At 40.1% G+C, this 19,879-nt stretch overlaps 1 protein-coding gene across 4 annotated transcripts in view; it reads right to left on the reverse strand.

Moving 5' to 3' along the window:
• Slc10a7 (solute carrier family 10 member 7) overlaps positions 1-19,879 on the reverse strand; it is a 241,641-nt gene that overhangs the window by 24,779 nt on the left and 196,983 nt on the right. For all 4 annotated transcript variants that reach the window (XM_074041244.1, XM_074041243.1, XM_074041242.1 and 1 more), the window contains one exon: positions 19,640-19,713. In XM_074041244.1, coding sequence (XP_073897345.1) covers positions 19,640-19,713 — 74 coding nt within the window. The remainder of the gene's footprint in view (positions 1-19,639; positions 19,714-19,879) is intronic.

Below are 19,879 nucleotides of genomic sequence, written 5' to 3' on the forward strand. Positions count from 1 at the left end.
GTGGCAATACCTTCTTGCTAGTTATTAATCAAATTTCCTATCTCTAACTCTCCAAGTGACTAATGTTAAAAATATGATTGGAAATAACGGATCAGAGAAAAAAAAGCTTAGTGTTCAGAGCCTGGGCCCAAGGCTGTTCTGCACGTCCTCTGTGTGTCACTTCATAAGGTGGATTCACAAGTCATCCCTCGGTGGGGGCAGGGGCATGTCAGCAATTCAAGTCATATGTTGTTTATTTGGGAACCTTTATTTTCCTTTGATCTTAAAGTCTACCTTATTTCTCAGTCACTCACTTATCTGCTTTCCTTTGCAATTATTGGTTTCAACTTTCTACCTTCCTTTTCAGTTATTAGATTTTCTTCTCAATTAATACATCTCGATGTTGCTTCCTTTCCCTCCAAGTCTCCAAGAGTATCCATTCAGTGTGCTGTCCTGTTCTGCAAGGTCAGAGTAGAAAGAGAAGGTGGGAGAAACACAGGGTCCATATGATGGTGGCAATCCTTTAGAAGCTGTGAGTTTCCTATCTGTTCTAGGACATCTTTGCCATGTTTCCATGGCAAATACCTGAACAACTGGAAATTCAATAGAGAGAGGCTGTGGGTCTTCCAAAAGCCATCACACTCACTGTACTGTGATTTTTGTCACCTGGCCATGAATTTGATTTTCAAGTCAAATCAGAGAAAATCCATTGTGTCTCTTACTCCAGTAGTCTATGTGCTACACCCCTCTCCTCTTCACTCACACTCGTTCATAGCTTGCTCCATCACTTGTTCATTCATTTTATACACACTCATGTAGCTGTAACCTACCAGGAAGTAGGCAGTAACGTGACTCTGTGTTATGGTTTGGATCTTAAATGTCCAAAGGCCATGTGTTAAAGGCTTGGTCACCACCTGTGGCTCTATTTAAGAGATGGGGCCTAGCAGGAGGAAGCTAGGTCACTGTCCATGCCCCTGAAGGGGATATTGAGACCCCCAGCCCCTTCATCTCGCTATTTTTTCTTCCTGGCTACCGTGACATGAACAGACCACCTCCACCCACGTACTCCCACCATAGTGTGCAGTCTCAGCACAGACCCAAAGCGACAGGGACAAAGGATCATGGGCTGAAACCTCTGAAACTGTGAGCCAAAACAAACCTTTTCCCTTTAACAGTTGACTATTTCAGGTATTTGTCACAATGACAGAAAGCTAACATACCCTTCATTTAAGAAACCTACTGGGCACACTGTCCTCATTCCCACTGTCCTCATTACCTTCCTTCAGGGGACGGTCACCTGTCCCGTACCTCCCGCTTCCCATAATGTCTGCAAACTAGCCTCTGCCTTTGGGCTTGTCCTGTCCAAGTTCTTTTCTTCTGAGACCAGAGTGCATGTTCTAAACTGCAAATGTGATTAAGTCAAATCATGCGGGAGTTTAAAAATGGGAGTGACTCCTAAGTATGGCGGACAAGGACTTCATGACCTGGACCCAACTCTTGCTCTTTTTCCCTGTAAATCTCACCATCCCTCCGCCCTTTGACCCCTGCACTCTGGCCAAAGTGAGCATCTGGTTTTTCTCCCCCTTCCACTTTTGTGCATGCACCATGCTCTGTCCAGCCTCTAGGCCTTTGCACCTGAGCTCCCTTTGCCACGAAGGCCCATCTCCACTTCCTGGCTTGCTCTGCTCCTCTGTGTTATTCATCCATCCATTCACATATTCATTTTGAAATACTGGGGACTGAACTCAGGGTCTTACACTTGCTAGGCAAGGATTCTACCACTTGAGCCACACCCCCATCCCTTTTTTTACTCTTTAGACAGGGTTTTGAGCTTTTTCCCAGACTCTCTTACTTTTACCTCCCTATTGTTGGGACTACAGATGTTGCACCACTATGCCGGGCGTTTTTTGTGGAGATAAGTTCTCACTAATGTTTTTTGCCCAAACTGGCTGGCCTCAAACTGTGATCCTCCCATCTCTGTCTCCCGAGTAGCTGGGATTATAGGCATCCACTACCATGCTTGGCCTCCTGTGTGTCCCTTAGCCCTCTGTTCTTTGGCTGCTTCCTCTGGAAAGCAATCCTAAAGTCTTGAGGCTGGCTGATAGATCTTTCTACTCTATGCCTACCCATATTTTCTATATTCTTTTCATTAACTACAATCAAGTTGTAAGCGTCTTAGGGTCAGCAATCATTTTTTCTTCATTTTTGAGCATTTAGTAGAAGCATGCTGAATGGATGGATTTGCATTTTTTCCAGATTCCATCCTAAAGTCACAGGGCAGACTATCACCTCATTTTTACTACATTTTCTAATTTGAAAAAAAAAAAACTAGCAATAATTTAAAAGCCTAAACAAACTTACGAGAGTTTTCTTTATAAAGTAAAATTTAAATATAGGATTCTTTTCATCTTGCTATCACTGCAGTAATATAAATGAAGTAAATTAATTTTAATGCTCCCAGGTACTGATTGTGTGTCACCGTGGTTGACAGGATTCACATAGACTTTATGAGATGGCATTTGACTTTATGGAAGTGAACACTATGCATGCATTTACAATTTTACAGGGACTTTAAGCTGTCATGCTGAAAAATGTTTATAAAACATTAATCAAAAAATGCCTCTTTAATACAATGCATTGTCTGAAAGATGCTAGAAGGGGCATATTGTAAATGGATTCTTTTTCTGACTAAAGTAATTTCCACCAAAAGCATTTCCCCATTGCTCTACAAGTACACTGTGTGGCTAGATAAAGAGCACATTACTACCTGATCCGAACACTTGGGAAATCACTAATGTACAGCATGCCACATTTCCATGTCACACATGACACATTCGTCTAAAATTATCCAACAGAGTTTGACATCGCAGCATATTCCATAAGCAGAGCTTTCAATAGACATCTGCCATGCAGGAACTTCAAGTAAGAGCTTTCTTCTTCTAACAAGCAAGTCAGGTTTTTCTTTTATCCTATACCCAGGATGGAAAGGATAAAACAATACATACAAGAACAAGCCTCCTCCCCATTTTAAATATGTTTATTTTATGTTCTCTGAATTAGAAAATTCCCTTTGTATCAGTGTTCAAGTTTTGACAATTACTACTTTCTCTTGGACGGACACTTCTTTGTTTTTCTTTGAGAAAGACATTTTTCTTCCTAGACTAAATATGGACTTTTATTTATCCCCTCCCCCTGATTAAAGGCTGCTCCAACGTTTTCAATATAACAATTACTTACTTTACGGTTACTGTTCCAAGCTTACTTATAGGACTTGTAGGCACATAGTGCTCCCACCACTCATTCATCCGTCCATTCACTCACTCACTCACTCACTCACTCACACATTCATTTGAAAAGACCTGGAGCTTCTTCCATCTGCCATTACTGATCTAGCTTCTAGAGAACAGTAGAAGAACAGGAGAACAGGAGAAGAACACATCCAAGGTCCCTGTGCTCATAGGTACTGCTTTCTGGTAGTTCTGGCCTGACCATGTCAGTTTCCCTCTGTCTGCTGGGCGCATACCCAATGCAACCTCTACTGTCACTGGTTTACCCAATCTGTACAACTCAAAGCTTGAGGACAACTATGACAAACCCTGTTGTCTTTCTACCCCTAGATCAAGTTATTATATTCTATAGATGCTTTCTTCATTTCATTTTGCCTTTTCCTTCAGTTTTCCCTGCCATCTTCCTTTTTAGTTTCTCATAAAATGGAGCCAAGGGCACATGTATAGCCTCCTGACATAACTCCCCACCTTCAGACTCTTCCTTTCATCAATCCTACAAACCACAGTGAGATTAATCTTCTCAAAACCCACATTAATTAAAGCCAATACCCTGCTCAAGAACTGCAATGACTTTCCAGGGCTCATTCATCAAATCTTCTACCTATTCACTTTTAGTAAAAAATAATTATGACCGTCACCATTTTGTAAGTGCTACAGCATGCTCAGTGCTTAGCCTGCATAATCACGTTTGATCTTACAACAGCCCTATGAAGTAGGTGGTGATTTTCCCATTTAGAGGTGAGCAAAACTGAGGCTCAGAGAAGTTATGGAACTTGCTTAACTCATATATCTGGTAGGCAGTCAAAGCAGAAATGGACCCCAGTGTGCTTGAAGCACCGTCTCCCCCTCATCTTCTCTTCAGAGACAGAATAGTCACAGAACATCAAACTCACTGGGAATTTATCTCAATGACTACACAAAGGGGCAGTTGTATGCAGTTTCTAGAGAATGAAATGATGCCATAAAGTACAACCACAATTTTGAAATTTGGTTAGAACAGGCTCTGGATTATCTTAAAGCAAGCTAATTTTCAGTAATAGCATCTGTTGTTTCATGCAGGGATTTATTTTATATTATACTAGTGGTCTATATTGGCTCTATGTGTTAAGAAGCCGTGGGAGGAGCCAGTCCCAGGCTGGAATCTCATGTTTTCCATCTTGTGTGACCTTGGTTGGGTAAGTTATTTAAACTCAATTTTTTTAATGATAAAAAGTAAGTGCAATAATATACAATGTCTGGTATATAGTTAGTATTTATTTATTATGTGCCAGGCACTGTTCTGGGTACAGTGAATGCATGGACAAAACCCCCTGCTCTGGTGGAGCAGATGTTCCTTGTCGTTTAACAGGGAAAGGATGTAGAGGGCACCATGTCAAAGCTAGGCAAACAGTAATTCCACCCAGTAACAAAATCACTGCTCCAGGCAAAGAGAAGACAGCACTGCTGCCTAAGAAAGTTGTTAGGCAAAAATGGACTCAGTGAGCAGTTTGGTTATTTTTCTGGACTAGGTGGTGTTTAGTCTGCATGGCCCCCAAATTCCATTCTGGTTGTCATCCTAGCTATGCTAGCATTTTAACAAAGCCCCTTAGAGGGGGACAAGAAGTCACAGATCATAGGACTGCTCTCATGACCAATCTATGATTGTCTTTGCTCTGAGGTATTCAAGTATGCAGATTATGTGGTCTTACCCTTGCCACCAATTTACATTTTAGTTGCTTCCCTGTCCTTTTCAGAGCTTACCTTTAAGTAAAAACCCCTGCTGTGTTATCTTTGCTATGATCCACCACACCATCAGAGTTTCTCTTAATGCTTTATGAGACAAAGAAAAAACCATTTTTATCCTATTTATATAGAGTCATCCAAAATGAGGATCAGCTGAATACCACATGTGAATGAGAGCTCTCTAGTGCTTTTCTCAGTGTCCCAGAAAGGTTGATGGAATCACAGAGATTTAGCATTTCTAAATTACTGGCCACAAAACCTCCAGTGGCAGCTCTGTGAAGCTTGGCAACCCCCCTTTGCTAGACTTCTGGCAGCAAGCAGAGTAATCTTATGCCAGTCTAACAGATATGTACAAATGGAATTGTAATTTCCAACTCAGAGGCCTGAAAATGTCATATGGCTTTTCTCTGTTGGTAGCATCTGAGAGGAAAGGGACACTTAGAAATCCACACAGAAGATGTAAGCATACCGGACCCAGACACTCCGCTGGCCCCAAAGGAAGGGACTGCTCGTCTCCTCTTGGAGCCGTAGTATTGCTCTCCTGCCTGCCACTACCTGCTCTGCAACTGGAAAGATTTTAAGCCCAGATTTCTTCTCCCATGAAGGCAGGAGCAATTAGGCTCTGCAAAATAGACGCTTATATAAAACTTTTTCTAAGAGCTGTATCCTTTGTTCTTATTTCAAAACTGAAATAAAAAATACTCCTTTATTAAAAAAAAATTGTGCCTCAAAAAGGAAGAAAATTAACAGAATGTTATAAATGACATGGCTGAGTCTTGATGAAAAGAATCTTTCCAGTAATCAAGATTTGTAGAAAAAAGAAAGCAGTATGCATGTTGCAGCCTTTTGTCAGTGACACCTTCCACAGAAGCTCAAAAGTGGTATGTGGAGCTCATGGGTATTTTTCGTCTTGGTTTGTTGCTGGCCAGGCAGCATAGTGATTGTAGCAAACACACAGTGTTCCCTATGTGCCAGGCACTGTTTTGAGAGCATAGACACATCAACTCAATTTACTTTTCACATCTATTATGTGAGTAAAACTATTATTATGCCCACTTTTCAGATGAAGAAACTAAGGCAGCAGGTAAGTAAAAAAACTGCTCCAGGTCACACAGAGCAAGCAGCAGGATGCAGCTGAGTTGTGAATGCAGATAGACTGGCTCCACACTCTGCTCTTCATAGCCTGAAATGGGAATGTGTTAAGAGTCCTCAGGCACTCAGATGCTTGGTAATATTAAAAAGAATAATGGAGGGTGAAAACTGAAGGAAAATGATACTTCTTCCACAAGAAAGGAAGAGAGGCACCTCTTTGAACAAAGGTACTTAAGCCTTTTACTTTGAATTGAGGTTGGCCAACCATTTTCAGCCCATTAGGAAAATTAAAAGATTGCATTTCGGCCTTCAATTACCTGGGCTGTAATCCTGTCACTTTGCTCCAAGTTTTATGTAAATAAAGATGCAAGAAAAGACCAAAATGAGCAGCTGGTGTTACTTCTGTTTTGAAACAGATATGTTCTGATTGGGAAAGATGTTTAATGAATGGCACGAGCAGCTCACCAGATGCCGACAATGAAACATTTAACTCTACCAATTGAAGGTTGCTGCCTCAGAAGATTAGGTACACCCTAACCTGTCTGGCAGAGTTGTAGAAGTAATTAGCAAGCAGGGAATTCAAGAATGAATTAAAGAACTGAGCCATGAAGCCTTCCTTCAACTACTGGCTGTGTCTTCTAGGAGGGGCCGCCATGTGTATGGAGGTGGGCAGGAAGTAGATCACTTTCTTCCTTTTCTAGGCTGAGAAGGAAGAGCTGTTAGTTTTCTACAGAGAAAATCTGGCTAATGTTCACACTCACATGTTGAGAAAACATCAAAAACAGACCAAGAATTTCATATGATAAAAATAACACAAGGTCATAAGAGTATATTTAACATGGTCACCAACACAGAACTGGTCCCATCTGATGAGCTCTGGGAAGCCTGGTTTTATTTTAAGGAATTTTTTTAGGTATGTTTTATGTACCTAAGAGAAGCACTTGACCTTTTTAAGTCTGAGGTGAAGAGAGCTGATGGTGTGACATGAATTTTCCTTGATTCTGCTACCACCGCTACTACCCAAACCACTTCTCCCTAAAATGTGGCATTGAAAATCTTATCAGTAGAGTGGGAACTTCCAGAAATCTTGGTGAAATGGTGAATATGGATATGAACTATTTTAAACACACATTTTGTTTTGTCTACATGGCCTTGAATTATCTACTGGCAGTAACTTTCTTCTTGGTGGTATTGTGTTATGATGAACAAAAACCTCGGATGAGATGTCCTCTGACATATAAGAACAAGGCAGCTTTGATTTGGGGAGTGAAAAAATCCTGAGCTACTTATCCTTAAATCCATCTGTTTTAAAAAAGGCTGACTGTTTTCTGTGGTTTACCTTGGCTAGAACGTGTCCTGATATTCAATCTCAATGTTATAAAAACGGGGAGGAAAAATCCTATTGAGAGGACTTCTAGGCAGAGGAGGAACTGAAGAAAACCCTGGAAGTCAATTCTGAAAATAACATTTTTGTAATCTCCTGGTTTCATCTTTGAATACTTAACAAACATATCTAATCATGAAACAGATAATTTTGTTTTCACAAACCAATACAAATGGTCAATTCTGTTAACAAATGAGTGGGCATAATTCTTCCCAGCACCCTTCTTGAGTGGGGCATAAATGTGTACAAGTGCAGCCCATGAATCTATGGAGGTGGTTCTTAATGTCAGCTGTATACTGAACCCGCTGGCTGACTTTTATAAAATAGGATGCCTGGGTCTCTCCTGAGAGCGGGGCAGGGTCCTGGCACCACAGCTACTGACAGCTCCCAGGTGAGTCTAACGTGAGCCAGGTTAAAAAGCCAGGTCTGCTAAGGGGGTGGAGAGAGCAGCCTCTGGACATAGACAGATGGGCCACTGTGTTCTCACTTTGCCATTTGCTCACTGTGTGAACTGTGACCTCTCTGAGGTGTGTCTTTCCAGTTTAGATAGTGAGTGATCAATCATAACAACTGTGCAGGGCTGTTATGAATATTACCTGAAATAACAAGGCAAGTGAAGTACCCAGTACAGTACCTAGCACATAGTAGGGACCAAATAAATGCCAGGCCCATCTTTCAGTGTTGCAAAGTGTCTTCATATCTACTTTCTGATTTTATCTGTGTCTCAGCCTTGTAAGACATGAGAAAAACAGGGACTTGCAAACTTGGATGTCTGTGTCTAGTTGATTTAGACTTTCATACTATTTCATTATTAAAATAATTCCATGTCCTCTCTGCCCTCTGGGGAATCTCAGAAAAGGGAATCTCTTTTCTCTCTGTCCTCTCCCTGGGTGATTTCACCCTATCCCACAGGTTAAAATAGTATCTTCAGGCTCAAAACTCCAGCCTGGACCATAGTGCCAGAAAAGAACCTGCAACTTAACATGCTCAAAGCTGAACTACTGACCTGTCCATATATCCCTTCCCCAACACTAAAGCCTTCTCTGCATCCTTCCCTAATCCAGCAGATACTGTCCTACAGCCCCTCAGGCCACACCTCTTCAATACCTTCCTTCTTCAAACATATCCAACCCTCCCGAAATTCTTACTAGTTGTGCATTCAAAATATATCCCGAATCCAAGGCCTCTTGCCCCTTCCACTGCCTTTACCTTTGACTGAACCACCCTAAACTTGCATCTGGAGGAAAGAAAGTGGAGTGAACACATGGACAATGGGACATCAGTGTCATGGCATGTCGGAGAGAGAGGTGACCAGTGTCCAGGGAGCACAATGGCAAGGTAATGGGCTAGCCAGCTGCAGCTTTGGATTAGGCCCCAATGGCCATTGTGAGGATTCACCTTTTAATCAGAATGAGGGGAAGCCATCAGAGAGTTTTGAATGAACAAGTGACAAAACTGCACTTCCAACTTTGCAGGAATCCCTGCAGCTGTGCTACAGGTGCATGGGAGGTGCAATGCAAAGGCTTTCCTCCAGATGTGCCCTTAAGCCTGAAACCTTCCCACCTCCCCCAGGCACTCTGTCCTCCAGCCTGGCTTTCTCTCCACACCACCACCATCGGACGGACCACATACCGAAGGGTTTGTCTGCGTATTTCCATTAGAAAGGATGTTCAATGAGGGAAAGAACTTTTGGTGTTTTGTACACTATTGTATGACAGGGCCTAGAAAAGGCCTGGCACATAGTAGGCACCCAAAGAACACTTGTTGACTGAATGAATGAATCAAGTAGATAGTGTTTTAAAAGCACGTTTTCATTAGTGCCTTACAGAGCAAACCTATAGCAAAGGGCACCATGGGAAGTGTCACCACTACAATACCACAAACATGCGGAGTTTCAGTACGGGTGACATTCTAAGCAAGCTGACTTCCTAGGCCCAGCCATCTTTTGAGTTGTGCCCAATTTTCTCTCTCTCTCCTATCTCCAGGGTGACTTGTCAAAATCCTATTGGGTACCCTACAGCATTAAACAGTGGGCAGCCGACTTTAATTTCTGGCTGGAGTTGGAGCAGTAGCTGGGGACGAAGAGGGGATGTGTGTCCCCTTTTGCTTTGCAGCGGCAGGTTCATTTTTTCATCACTGTAAAGAAGAATGGTGTTGGCTGTCATTAAACACACACAGCCTGGTTTATAGTGTCTGGTTCAATTAAGAGAACTTCCAGGAAGAGACATGACCAAATAAATAATTGTAGAGCTGCAACTCTGAAAGGAAGGCTGTTATCCATCCATCTCTGTTTGCAGGTTGAGAATGCAAGCTGTAACTTCAAGCAAATGGCATCTCTTGGGTGACATCCTTCACTTCAAACACAGTAAACAAGTGTTGTTCTGTGATGCACATTTTAGTACTGCTGGAGGCAAGCTTTCTAAATATTAATAATAATAGTAAAAAGCAAAGCCCTTTGCAACTGACAGTGAATGCACTAAGGACTGGGAAGTTCTGGGAAATGGTATTATTCGCTCTCTTAGACATGGCAATGGCTTCATCAGGAAAGACCACAGAACATTTTCCCTTCTTGTGGAACTTCCCTTTCAAGAATATGGGTGCATAGGGCGTAGGGCATATGAGCTGATTACGGATGTATATAATTCATCTCTTTGTAGTTACATCTGACTGTGATGCGGTAGGTTTTAGTTTGACATAAATATGAAACTGTGAAATTAAAAGCTTTGAACATCAAGCAGAACACAGTGATAAAGGTTTGGTATCGTCTGAGGTGCCACTGTACAATATGTCGGATTTTTCATGTCTCCTGGCCACAGAGCTGTAGGGTGACAACTGCAGGTAAAGCTCAGCTATGGTGAAATTGACATATGGACAGCAGTCTCCAGCTCCATCGTCAGACTAAGCTTGCAGCACAACTGACATGCTGCACTTAGGGATGTCCAGAGGATTGCTAGTGTTGAGGGAAAGGATATGGATTTATTCATTTAGCAGTGCTGGAGATGAAACACAGGTCCTCACGCATGTTAGGGAAGCACTCTATCACTGAGTTACATCCCCAAGTCTAGGATGTAGGCTTTGATATCAGAGACCTGGGTTTGAATCCTGACTTTATCACCTATGTTAGATGATTAGGTAATTTACCTGAGAACCCTTTGGTTTCCACATCTGCTCTCGGAAAGGTTAAGATAATTATCTTAAGGGTGGCTGAAGGCTCAAGTAAGACAGTATATATGTGAAGGAACTACTATAGTGCCTAGCACAGAGCAAACACCCAAATCATAGCTCTAGGCTATTTTGTTATTTTATTATTATGATGATGATGATACGGAACAGCATCTTTTAGCTCCAATTCAGCAATCTGCAAGACGGAGCAGAGGAGGGGCCTGTCTGTGGGATTATTCAGGAGCAGATCTAAAACACTTCTAAAGCGCTGGACAAGACAACTGCTGAGGGAAACAAACTTCCTGCCCAGATGCTACCCAGACACTCTTACTGCCTTTCTCTGGTCACCAGTGCTCTTGATAATGCTCACAACTACACTTGTCTGCTTTCCCTTTCAGAGCTGACTTCTGGAAAGCAATGATCCTATTTCTTCTGGTCTCCTTTTTAATCTGTCCACAGTATCTGCTACTTTGTGAATTTTTGAAAAATCATATATATTTTCTTCCATAAAGAAAATATGTGTAAGGATAACTTTCAAATGGCATGCATCCTGAAATTATGTGAGATAAGCTTCAATCTTACCCTTAGTCTGCTAGGAAGACGTAGTCTTAAAGAAAATGAGCCCCACCTTTGGAGTGAGCAGTTGGTATGAAGGGCATAGAATGGCTGGTTTTCCTCTGTCTGAATTACACTTTGTGGAATACTGGCATACTTCCATGTTTACATGCTGTGGACTAACTGGCTGGCACAAAGGGAACTCAGAAAAATATTTGAAGTTAGGAAAAAATATGGGAACTCGGCCTACGGAGTATAAAAACTGGAGCCAGATTTTGATCCTTTATAGACAAGACCATAGCAACTCAAAGTGAAACCAGGGAATGAGGAAGTGAGTGATACCTGGAAATCAGGCCCAGGTCTACTGAGCTGTTTTATTACTTGTATATTTTTTGTATATTTTAAAATGTATTTTTATATTTTATATATAAAATAAATATATATATTTTGTATATTATATTTGTATATTTTTATTATTTGTATATTTTTGTATATTATGGGCTATACCATGACCAGGCACAAGAGAGAACAACCAACCATCCAAGGTGGACTCAAGCTGGTGTTTGCTGTCATGATACCTGATGGGTCAAAAGCCTCCCTGAGGCTGGGGTGCACGAGTCGGTACCTCCCAAGGCTGAGAGTGATCCTCAGCCTTGATATGTATGTACAATGGAGCACCTTTTAAACTTTGACATGCATAACAAGTGTCAGAAGTATGTGATTCCAGGTCTTATCCTGAAAAATTCTGAAGCAATAGGACTAAGTCAAGGTCCAATAATCTGTTTGATTTCTTTTTTTAGAAAGAAATTTGCTATAATTTTGAGGACCATCCTTCAGGGAATACTGATTTATGGTGTTCTTATGAAGGGCTCAAGATTCTAAAGCTGAATACTTAAGCTGTCAATATTAAGAGATTTCTTTTCTCCCTTCTTGCCCTCCCTTCCCTTTCCTCTTGCCCTCCCTCCTTCCCTTCCTCCCTTCCTTCCTTCCTGCCTTCCTTCCTCCCTTCTCCCTCCCTCCCTTTCTCCTTCCCTCCTTCCTTTTTTCCTTGTGATGTTGAGGATGGAACCCAGGGCCTTGCACATGCTAGGCTACTATTCTACCATTAAGCTACATGCTAAGTGGCCAAAGAAGTCTGAGGCGGGTGAAAGTTAACTATACCTCCAAAACCTGGCCAGCAGGTTTTAATGGAAGAAAGCTGCCTCCATCTAGGTACTTTTAAAATTCAATATGCATCAGCAACCAAGCACAAAAATAGCTGATGCAACTGTCCTGTAAACTGGCAACCCCAGCTCTGTCCTTTCAGAAGTTCTATGGCACCTTGGATTTGAGATCTCTCAAAGCCCCTACATGACAGGGGCTCAAAGCTACATGACAGGGTAGGATGGGTAACCCTTTCAGGTAGCCACAGGCAGTCATAGATCCTCCTCACCTTAGCTGAGCACAAAACCAGGAAGGGATCAAGCCTTGGTCCATCCCTGAGGGTTTCACATGTAGACTATGGGACTGGTTAGATTCTTTTGGCAAGTGGGAAGTGGTTCTAAAGTTTTTAGGGAGCCCGCCTATCAAGGATAGCCCATGTATCATGCAAAGTAACAAGCCAGAAATTTCACCAACCAAGACCTATTTCTGAATTCATTATGCTAATGAAAGTCTCTAGTTGATAGAGAGACAGACAACAAAAGTAATTGTTATAGCTACCCTAGAGTGTTTCTTTTCTGATAAAATGGCAGCTGAACACTTCAGTGAAAACTGCCCACCAGGACTGGCTGTCCCTGGTGGAAGTCTAAACTAACTAGTACACACATAATTGCCATGCTGTCAACACAAAAGTATCTTAAAGTAAATTACTTCACGGAACAAGTACTTAGCACCGTATTTGTCTATTAAGTACCTGATTAATGTTAGCTGTTGTTTTAGTATTACTACCATTGAAAACATATTGAATAAATTAAGAAAAGGTACAGAAACTGTTATATATGTTAAATAAAATAATTATCTAAATGAAAGAAAACATATTACTTAACTCAAGAATTATTCTAAGTTATAACTTAATTCTGATTTTTTTCCCCCATTACTGGGGTTTAAACTCAGGACTTCATGCTTCCTAGGCTTGAGCCTAACCTCCAGCTGATTTTTTTTTTTTTAAATTAGAAATTTGAGTTAAGTTCATGGAAAAAAAGACAGCAGAGTCAACATGGTAACTATTTGAGGAAGGGAGGAAACCTTGCCCTGAGGAAGGGATAAAGCACAACTTTCAGATCTTAGATGATGACCTATTAGTGAGCTGCAAAGTTAGTTCTGGGTCACATGGTAACTCACACTTCTAAACATAGGCTATGGTTTAATGCATCTGACAGCCCCTGCCATAGAAAACTGAGGAAGAGGATGTGTGCGGGTTATCATGGTGTTCATCTTTAGGTGCACATCTGGCATATCATTAGTATGAATGATACTTGAGGGTAGGCTGGGGATCCTTCAAGGAAGTTTTATCTTTAATCTCAAACTTGCTACTTAGAACTTTGGGGTCATCCTAAACTTTGATCATAAAATGTAGATATGCTAGAAATGATTTCCAGACATCAAATTTAGAATGAAAAATGTAAAGCAACACTGCCCACAAAGCTCCGAGGAATGTAATGTAACACTGTTTGAGAAAGTACGTCTCTCTCTTTCTTTATTGGATCACAAAGTAGCACAAAATGACAGACACTCCTATACTTTAGCAAGCGTCCCTAACTTCAGGGCATCTTTAAGAATCTGTCGAATGGTAGGCCCCACACCCCCTTTCCTTCCAAAACTGCAACTAGATGCAAACAGCAGGACAGAAATATACTTATGGCTACCCTGCAAAGATTCTATTTTCTGTCTTTACTCTGGATTTCTCCTTTCACCTCAACAGCCTGTTGTCAAACAGCACTGTGGCTTGCAGTTGTCAAGAATGGAGTGCAGACAGTGTTGTCTCATGAAAGGCAAGGCTGGATCAGCAAGACTCACTTTAAATAGGCTGCATCTTTTTGTTTATAATGAAGAAAGAGTAAGAAACGAGTTCCAGTTTAAGACTGAGCCACATGGAAATGTATGTTTGGGTGAACAATTATAGATGTTAGGTTTTCTGAAACTGCATTATAAGCAGCAATGAATTCAGCAGCAATTTTCTTTTTAAACAATTAGTAAAACCATTCAATCCCATGCCAAGATCTCCTATTTACAATACTTGGAACCAGTCCAGTACTTTTTGGTATCCAACGCGCTTTCATAGACTGTAACCATTTGCATTTGCGAAGTCTGGGATACAGTCTCTGGCAATTGTATGAGTTAGGTTAACATTTTTTTTCATTGCAAAACAAGATAGTAATTACTGACTTGCTAAAAATCCAAGGTTGTTTAGATAGCATGGGTTAAGTACTTAAAAAAAAAGCACTGCCCAGATATTTTATTACAATAATCTTTATGTGTCAAATAGAATCATAGATAAATGCTGGGGAAAAAGAACACCAGAAACATAAGTTTTTTGTATTGCAATTCCATTTCCTCTTGAGAGAATGATATTGTTATTAAACAGTGTTTTTAGCCCAAGTCGCAGGCCATCTTTTAATATTCTTGAAAAGCTTCCAATTAAAATAGAAAAAAAGAAGATCCTTTAGAGATTTTGTTTTTCCAATGACACTTTGGAAAGCTAGATGGTTTTTTTTTTTTTTTACCTTTTCAGGAAGCATCAGCCCCATGTTTTCCTTCCCGTAACAGTGTAACATTTGTATAATCACTTAACTCCTAGCTGCTGCCAGTGGCTCAGGTTTGCAATTCTAGCTATTTGGGAGGCTGAGATAGGGAAGATCATAGTTCCAGGCCAGCCCTGGAAATGAAGAAATTTCTTTCTTTCTTTTTTTTTTTTTTGTAAACACTATGTGAAGATTTTATTTATTTCTATTTTTTTTAAATTTTATTATTCATATGTGCATACAAGGCTTGGGTCATTTCTCCCCAGTGCCCCACCCCCTCCCTTACCACCCACTCCGAAGAAATTTCTTGAAGACTCCATCTCAATGACAAAAAAGCTGAGCATGGTGGCACGTGCCTATTAGCTCAGCTACAGAGGAAGAAAGCTTTAAAAAAAATAGGAGGACAATAGCACAGGCTGGCCTGGGCAAAAAGCAAGACCCTACCTCCAGAAAAACTAAAGCAAAAAGGACTGGAGGCATAGCTCAAATGGTAGAGCACCTGCCTAGCAAGTGCAAAGCCCTGAGTTCAAATCCCAGTACTGCCAAAACACTAATGACAACAAAACAAACAAACAAAAAACTTATTTCTTTTGCACACACAATGGAGAAACTGTTGCTTCACAAAGTGGAAATATCAGTCACAGATTCCTAGAAGCTTAAAACAAGAAGGAATGTCAAGTATCGTTTTGTCCATTTTTTCACTGTACCGATGAGAAATGAGGCTACAGCAACTAAGTGATTTGCTCCTGCTCTTGGTGACAACTGGAACATGAATCCAGACTAGATCAGATTTGTGTTCTTTACACTCTTCTCTGCATCCTATGTCTACCCAAAAGCTATACTCTTTTAGCTTTTAGTGTCTCGTCACAGTTCAGCTGAATAATGTGACCACAGGCCACAATGAAGCATAAACAACGTGAGGAGAGCTGCCTTGATTTCCCTTTGTCCACAAGCATGTCAAGACACATACTGCATTAAAGTAAGCAATGATCATCACACTCTATTTAAAATGCAAACAGGATGCATTCAATTCAGAAATGCTTTTGCAAAGAAGGAAAAATGGGGAACATCATTTTCTACTGCCAATAGTTGCCATGCTCTGAGATGTATACCACTTAAAACACATTAAAAACTAATGTAAATGTATGTCTGACTTAAGGACTCCAAACCTCCTGAAACATTCCCTTTCTCACTAGAAAGTTTTCTACATACATTGAAACTCTAGAAAAACAAAGTGATTTGAATGCTCAAGAGAAAAAGATAAAAACAAAACAAAACAAAAACCAAAACACCAATTCCAGGGGATAGCTTAGATCTAATTTCGTTCTTGATGAAATCTATTGACTGTGCACCGAACCATTCTTAGCTAGGGTATAAGCTGATCTTCAATTTCTGCTAAGTAGAATATCTTCTCATTATTACACAAATACCACCATCAGACTAGAGAATAATTTGGGAGTGCCTGCAGCTTTTGTAGCAACCCTCAGCAAGTGATGCTGTCTTGACAATATATGAAACTGTCTCCAACCTGGAGCCGAAACCACAAGAGGTTAGCAAACAAGCCCTGTAGTATTGTTTTAGGAGAAGCACAGTGATAGTGCTGCACTTCCTCCAGGCCTCCTCTTTCTTTCTGAACGAACTCCAGGGAATGGCGTCACATCAGGCTTTCCAGATGGATTATGTGAAGCCATAGCTCAATGTCATTTTCAATAGGACGGCTCATAATTAAAGGTCAAATAGTCACTTCATCTGCAATCAATCAATAGAAAAAGTACTAATACGAAGAACTAATCAATCAATGGCAAATGCTCTAATAAAAGCAATGAATCAAATTCAGCATGTGTGTAGAAGTAAGTACAGGGAAGAGACTGAGACAGGGCAAAAGTAAGAACAATAAAATAAACTGAATATATATATATATATATATATATATATATATAAGAGAACATTCAGGAAGCTTCTCAGCAAGTTTTCAACTAATGTTACAAGGGTACCACTGGCCTACAATGATTTATTCTTAAATACAAACACTAGATGAAATAATAAGTGGTATTTTGTAAGTTTCACTTAATGTATTTTATTTGAGATGTGTGCGTGCAGTGGGGTAAAAATCACTAGAAGAAATATTATTGCAGCAATTGCAAAAGGGAAAGATATATTGCTGAAGTACCAAATGGCCACATTGTAATCTGCTGTATTTCTTCTTTGTATGAGAAGAGAGAAAATGTTATGCTAGTGATATTACCTGAAAATTCCCCCTACTTTCTGGGATACAAAGGTTTCACCCTCAATGTTCTTCCTGTTTCAGTAGATGAGAATTTCCATCAGATAACCAATCAGCACCACACATCCTCTGCATCAGTGACTTCATGTGAAAATGCACATAGTAGGTTTATAGTGCTTACCAAGCCCATTGTGGTGATCACATGGAAGTATCCCTGGTCTATGAAGAAGGATGAGCTCTTTGAAATAAGGGAAGCAGTAAAAAGGCTGTTTTCATAAACACTTCCAGGAGATGAAGGGAAGGAAGCTGGGTTTGATCAAAGGATTGCAGAATGTTTGAGATGGAAACAAAATTCCCTAATCTCAGAGCCAAGGGAATTGAGGCAGGGTCATGTATTCAGGTCTTATAGTTCCAAGAGAGTTAAGACTGTCATGTTCTAGAAGTAGCTAAGGATTTACACTACTTCATGGTTACTAGATACCATACTAATGTCTTACTGCAGGGTCAGATTGGAAGATTTAAGTGTCTATTTCTTGGAAAACACTACAAAAGTAGACATTAAAAAAATCCAAGTCAGCCCAACCCTCTTGGGAAAACACTACAAAATCAGTCATTAAAAAAATCCAAGTCAGTCCAACCCTCCTTAGCAAAACATCTGCCCGATCAGCTTTCAGAAAGCATAAAGAGCAAAAGAGGGCTGGGGTGGCTCAAGTAATAGAACACCTGCCTGGCAAATGCAAGGCCCTGAGTTCAAACCTCAGTATCACTAAGAAAAAAAAATGTGACTTTGGGATTAAGAAAAATGAAAAGAATAAAAGGTTTGAAAGGATAGGAATTTTTCTTATAAAAAAGAGAATACTGATCACACTGAAGTATGCTTCTGCGTATGATTCTTATGCTTCAAGGCAGCAAGCTGCAGCACAGAAGAACATCATGGAGAAATAGAAATCCCCTGCTCTGGTTTTCCTATCAAAAGCAAATCCCTAGGAGGGGGTCAGGTTTAACAGCCCACTGCAGAAATGCAGCAATGCATTTGGGGCAGCCACAGTTCACGGTGTGCTCTAAGGACATGGGTGTACCTGACTCCAGCCTCCGAAAACCTACTAGATAGAGCCTCCATAATAATACACAGTGGGATGGGGTGTGAGATGATATCTTTAAAGCCAACAACTAAAGCATACTTGTTACATGAAAATCTATAAGGGTCAGGCAACTGGAACCCCAGAAACAGGGTTAATAATGAATAATATTAATTAATAACAATTAATAGAGGACCTTGTGTGCCAGGCAAAGAGGGGATCTCATCCACTGCATACCTATTATCCATCAAGTGCTGTGTTTAACAAATTGTCTTCAGTTTTTACAATGATCTTACAAAGTAAGTACTATTTGCATATTTCACAAATAAAAAAGCTAAGGTTCAGGGAAGTTAACTAAAAATCAAGATTGGAATATGGCTCCCAAGCTCTTTCAATTTCAGTAAAGCTCTTTCAACTTCAGTTTGGTGATAGTTATGAACAAAACCAATGAAATATACTGCAATCCATGGATAGTGTGTGTATGTATGTATATACACACACATATATATATTTATATATTTTTTCAAATAAGCTTTAGTTCTAGACAACAACTGCTCCTTGAAGAGTTTGTCCTATTTTTATATCATTTTCAAAACTTGGTAAGACTGGCAAATACTCTATTGGACAATTATGTTTAGGATCAACAAAAACATCATGAAATTTCTTTGCTTTTTAGTTTACAGATGGCATCTCTTTACATATGAAAACTTAGAGCAATGTCATTATTCTTCATTCTCTTAAGTGAGTGACATGTCAAAACAATGATGAATTTTTAATGAGTTTTTGCTACAGCATCCCTCCTCTCCCCAAGAAGTTTATGAATGATTTCAATAAAGTTTCTGATTACTTAATGACTTTTAATGACATCTAGGAGGTTATTGGGATGACACTAAATTGGATAAAGTTAAGTAGAAAATAGCACTTCTTTTCAATGGATTGTGTTTCTTTAAAGAAAACAATGTAACATTCAAAAGTGAACCTCAAACTAATGTTGATATCAAATTAGGGAAGCGTAAAATTATCTCCTCTTGCTTTTAGCTCCCAGAAAAGAATTTAATATTTTCTAAGGGCAACTCCAGAGCCCGGTAAGCAAAGTTTTGCCAATTCCTTTTTCAGAAATGGTTTCTCTACTCCCATCCCCACCCCACCCCAGCAGAATGTTAGCATTCTGCATTGATCATCTTTTATGAGAACTGAAAAACACGATTTCAAGTTAAGCTAAATCTGACGCTATTGAATTTTGGCCCTTAGAAACTGGTTTGATGAAATAAACAGTATTTCAAAGCAATGACCCACCCTCACTTAGCTTTTGTTTTCTGTCTAACAGAGTGGACAAGACCCCATTCCATTTAACTTGAAGAGTTCCATGTGCCTCACAGTTATAAGACATAACTCGATGAGGGTCATAAGCAGTTAACTTGTGAGTCACTTACCCAATGTGAGAGACTTGTGTGTAGAACAGAACATGATAGCTACTGTGTCTGCTGGTGTGAAGCCCGAGTTATTCCTAGGGACAAAAAAAAAAAGAGTATTTTTTTGGATAAATACTTACATAAAAGTTTATTTAGCACACCCTAAGTCAAATGTAGTACCTATCTTCATGTTAACATCCCTTGATCAACCCCAGTGACAGAAGTTATTCTAGACCATAGCACCTAGAAGAACCCAACTTT

This window comes from Castor canadensis, chromosome 9 (genome assembly GCF_047511655.1).
Source record: "Castor canadensis chromosome 9, mCasCan1.hap1v2, whole genome shotgun sequence".
NCBI classification, from domain to species: domain Eukaryota; kingdom Metazoa; phylum Chordata; class Mammalia; order Rodentia; family Castoridae; genus Castor; species Castor canadensis.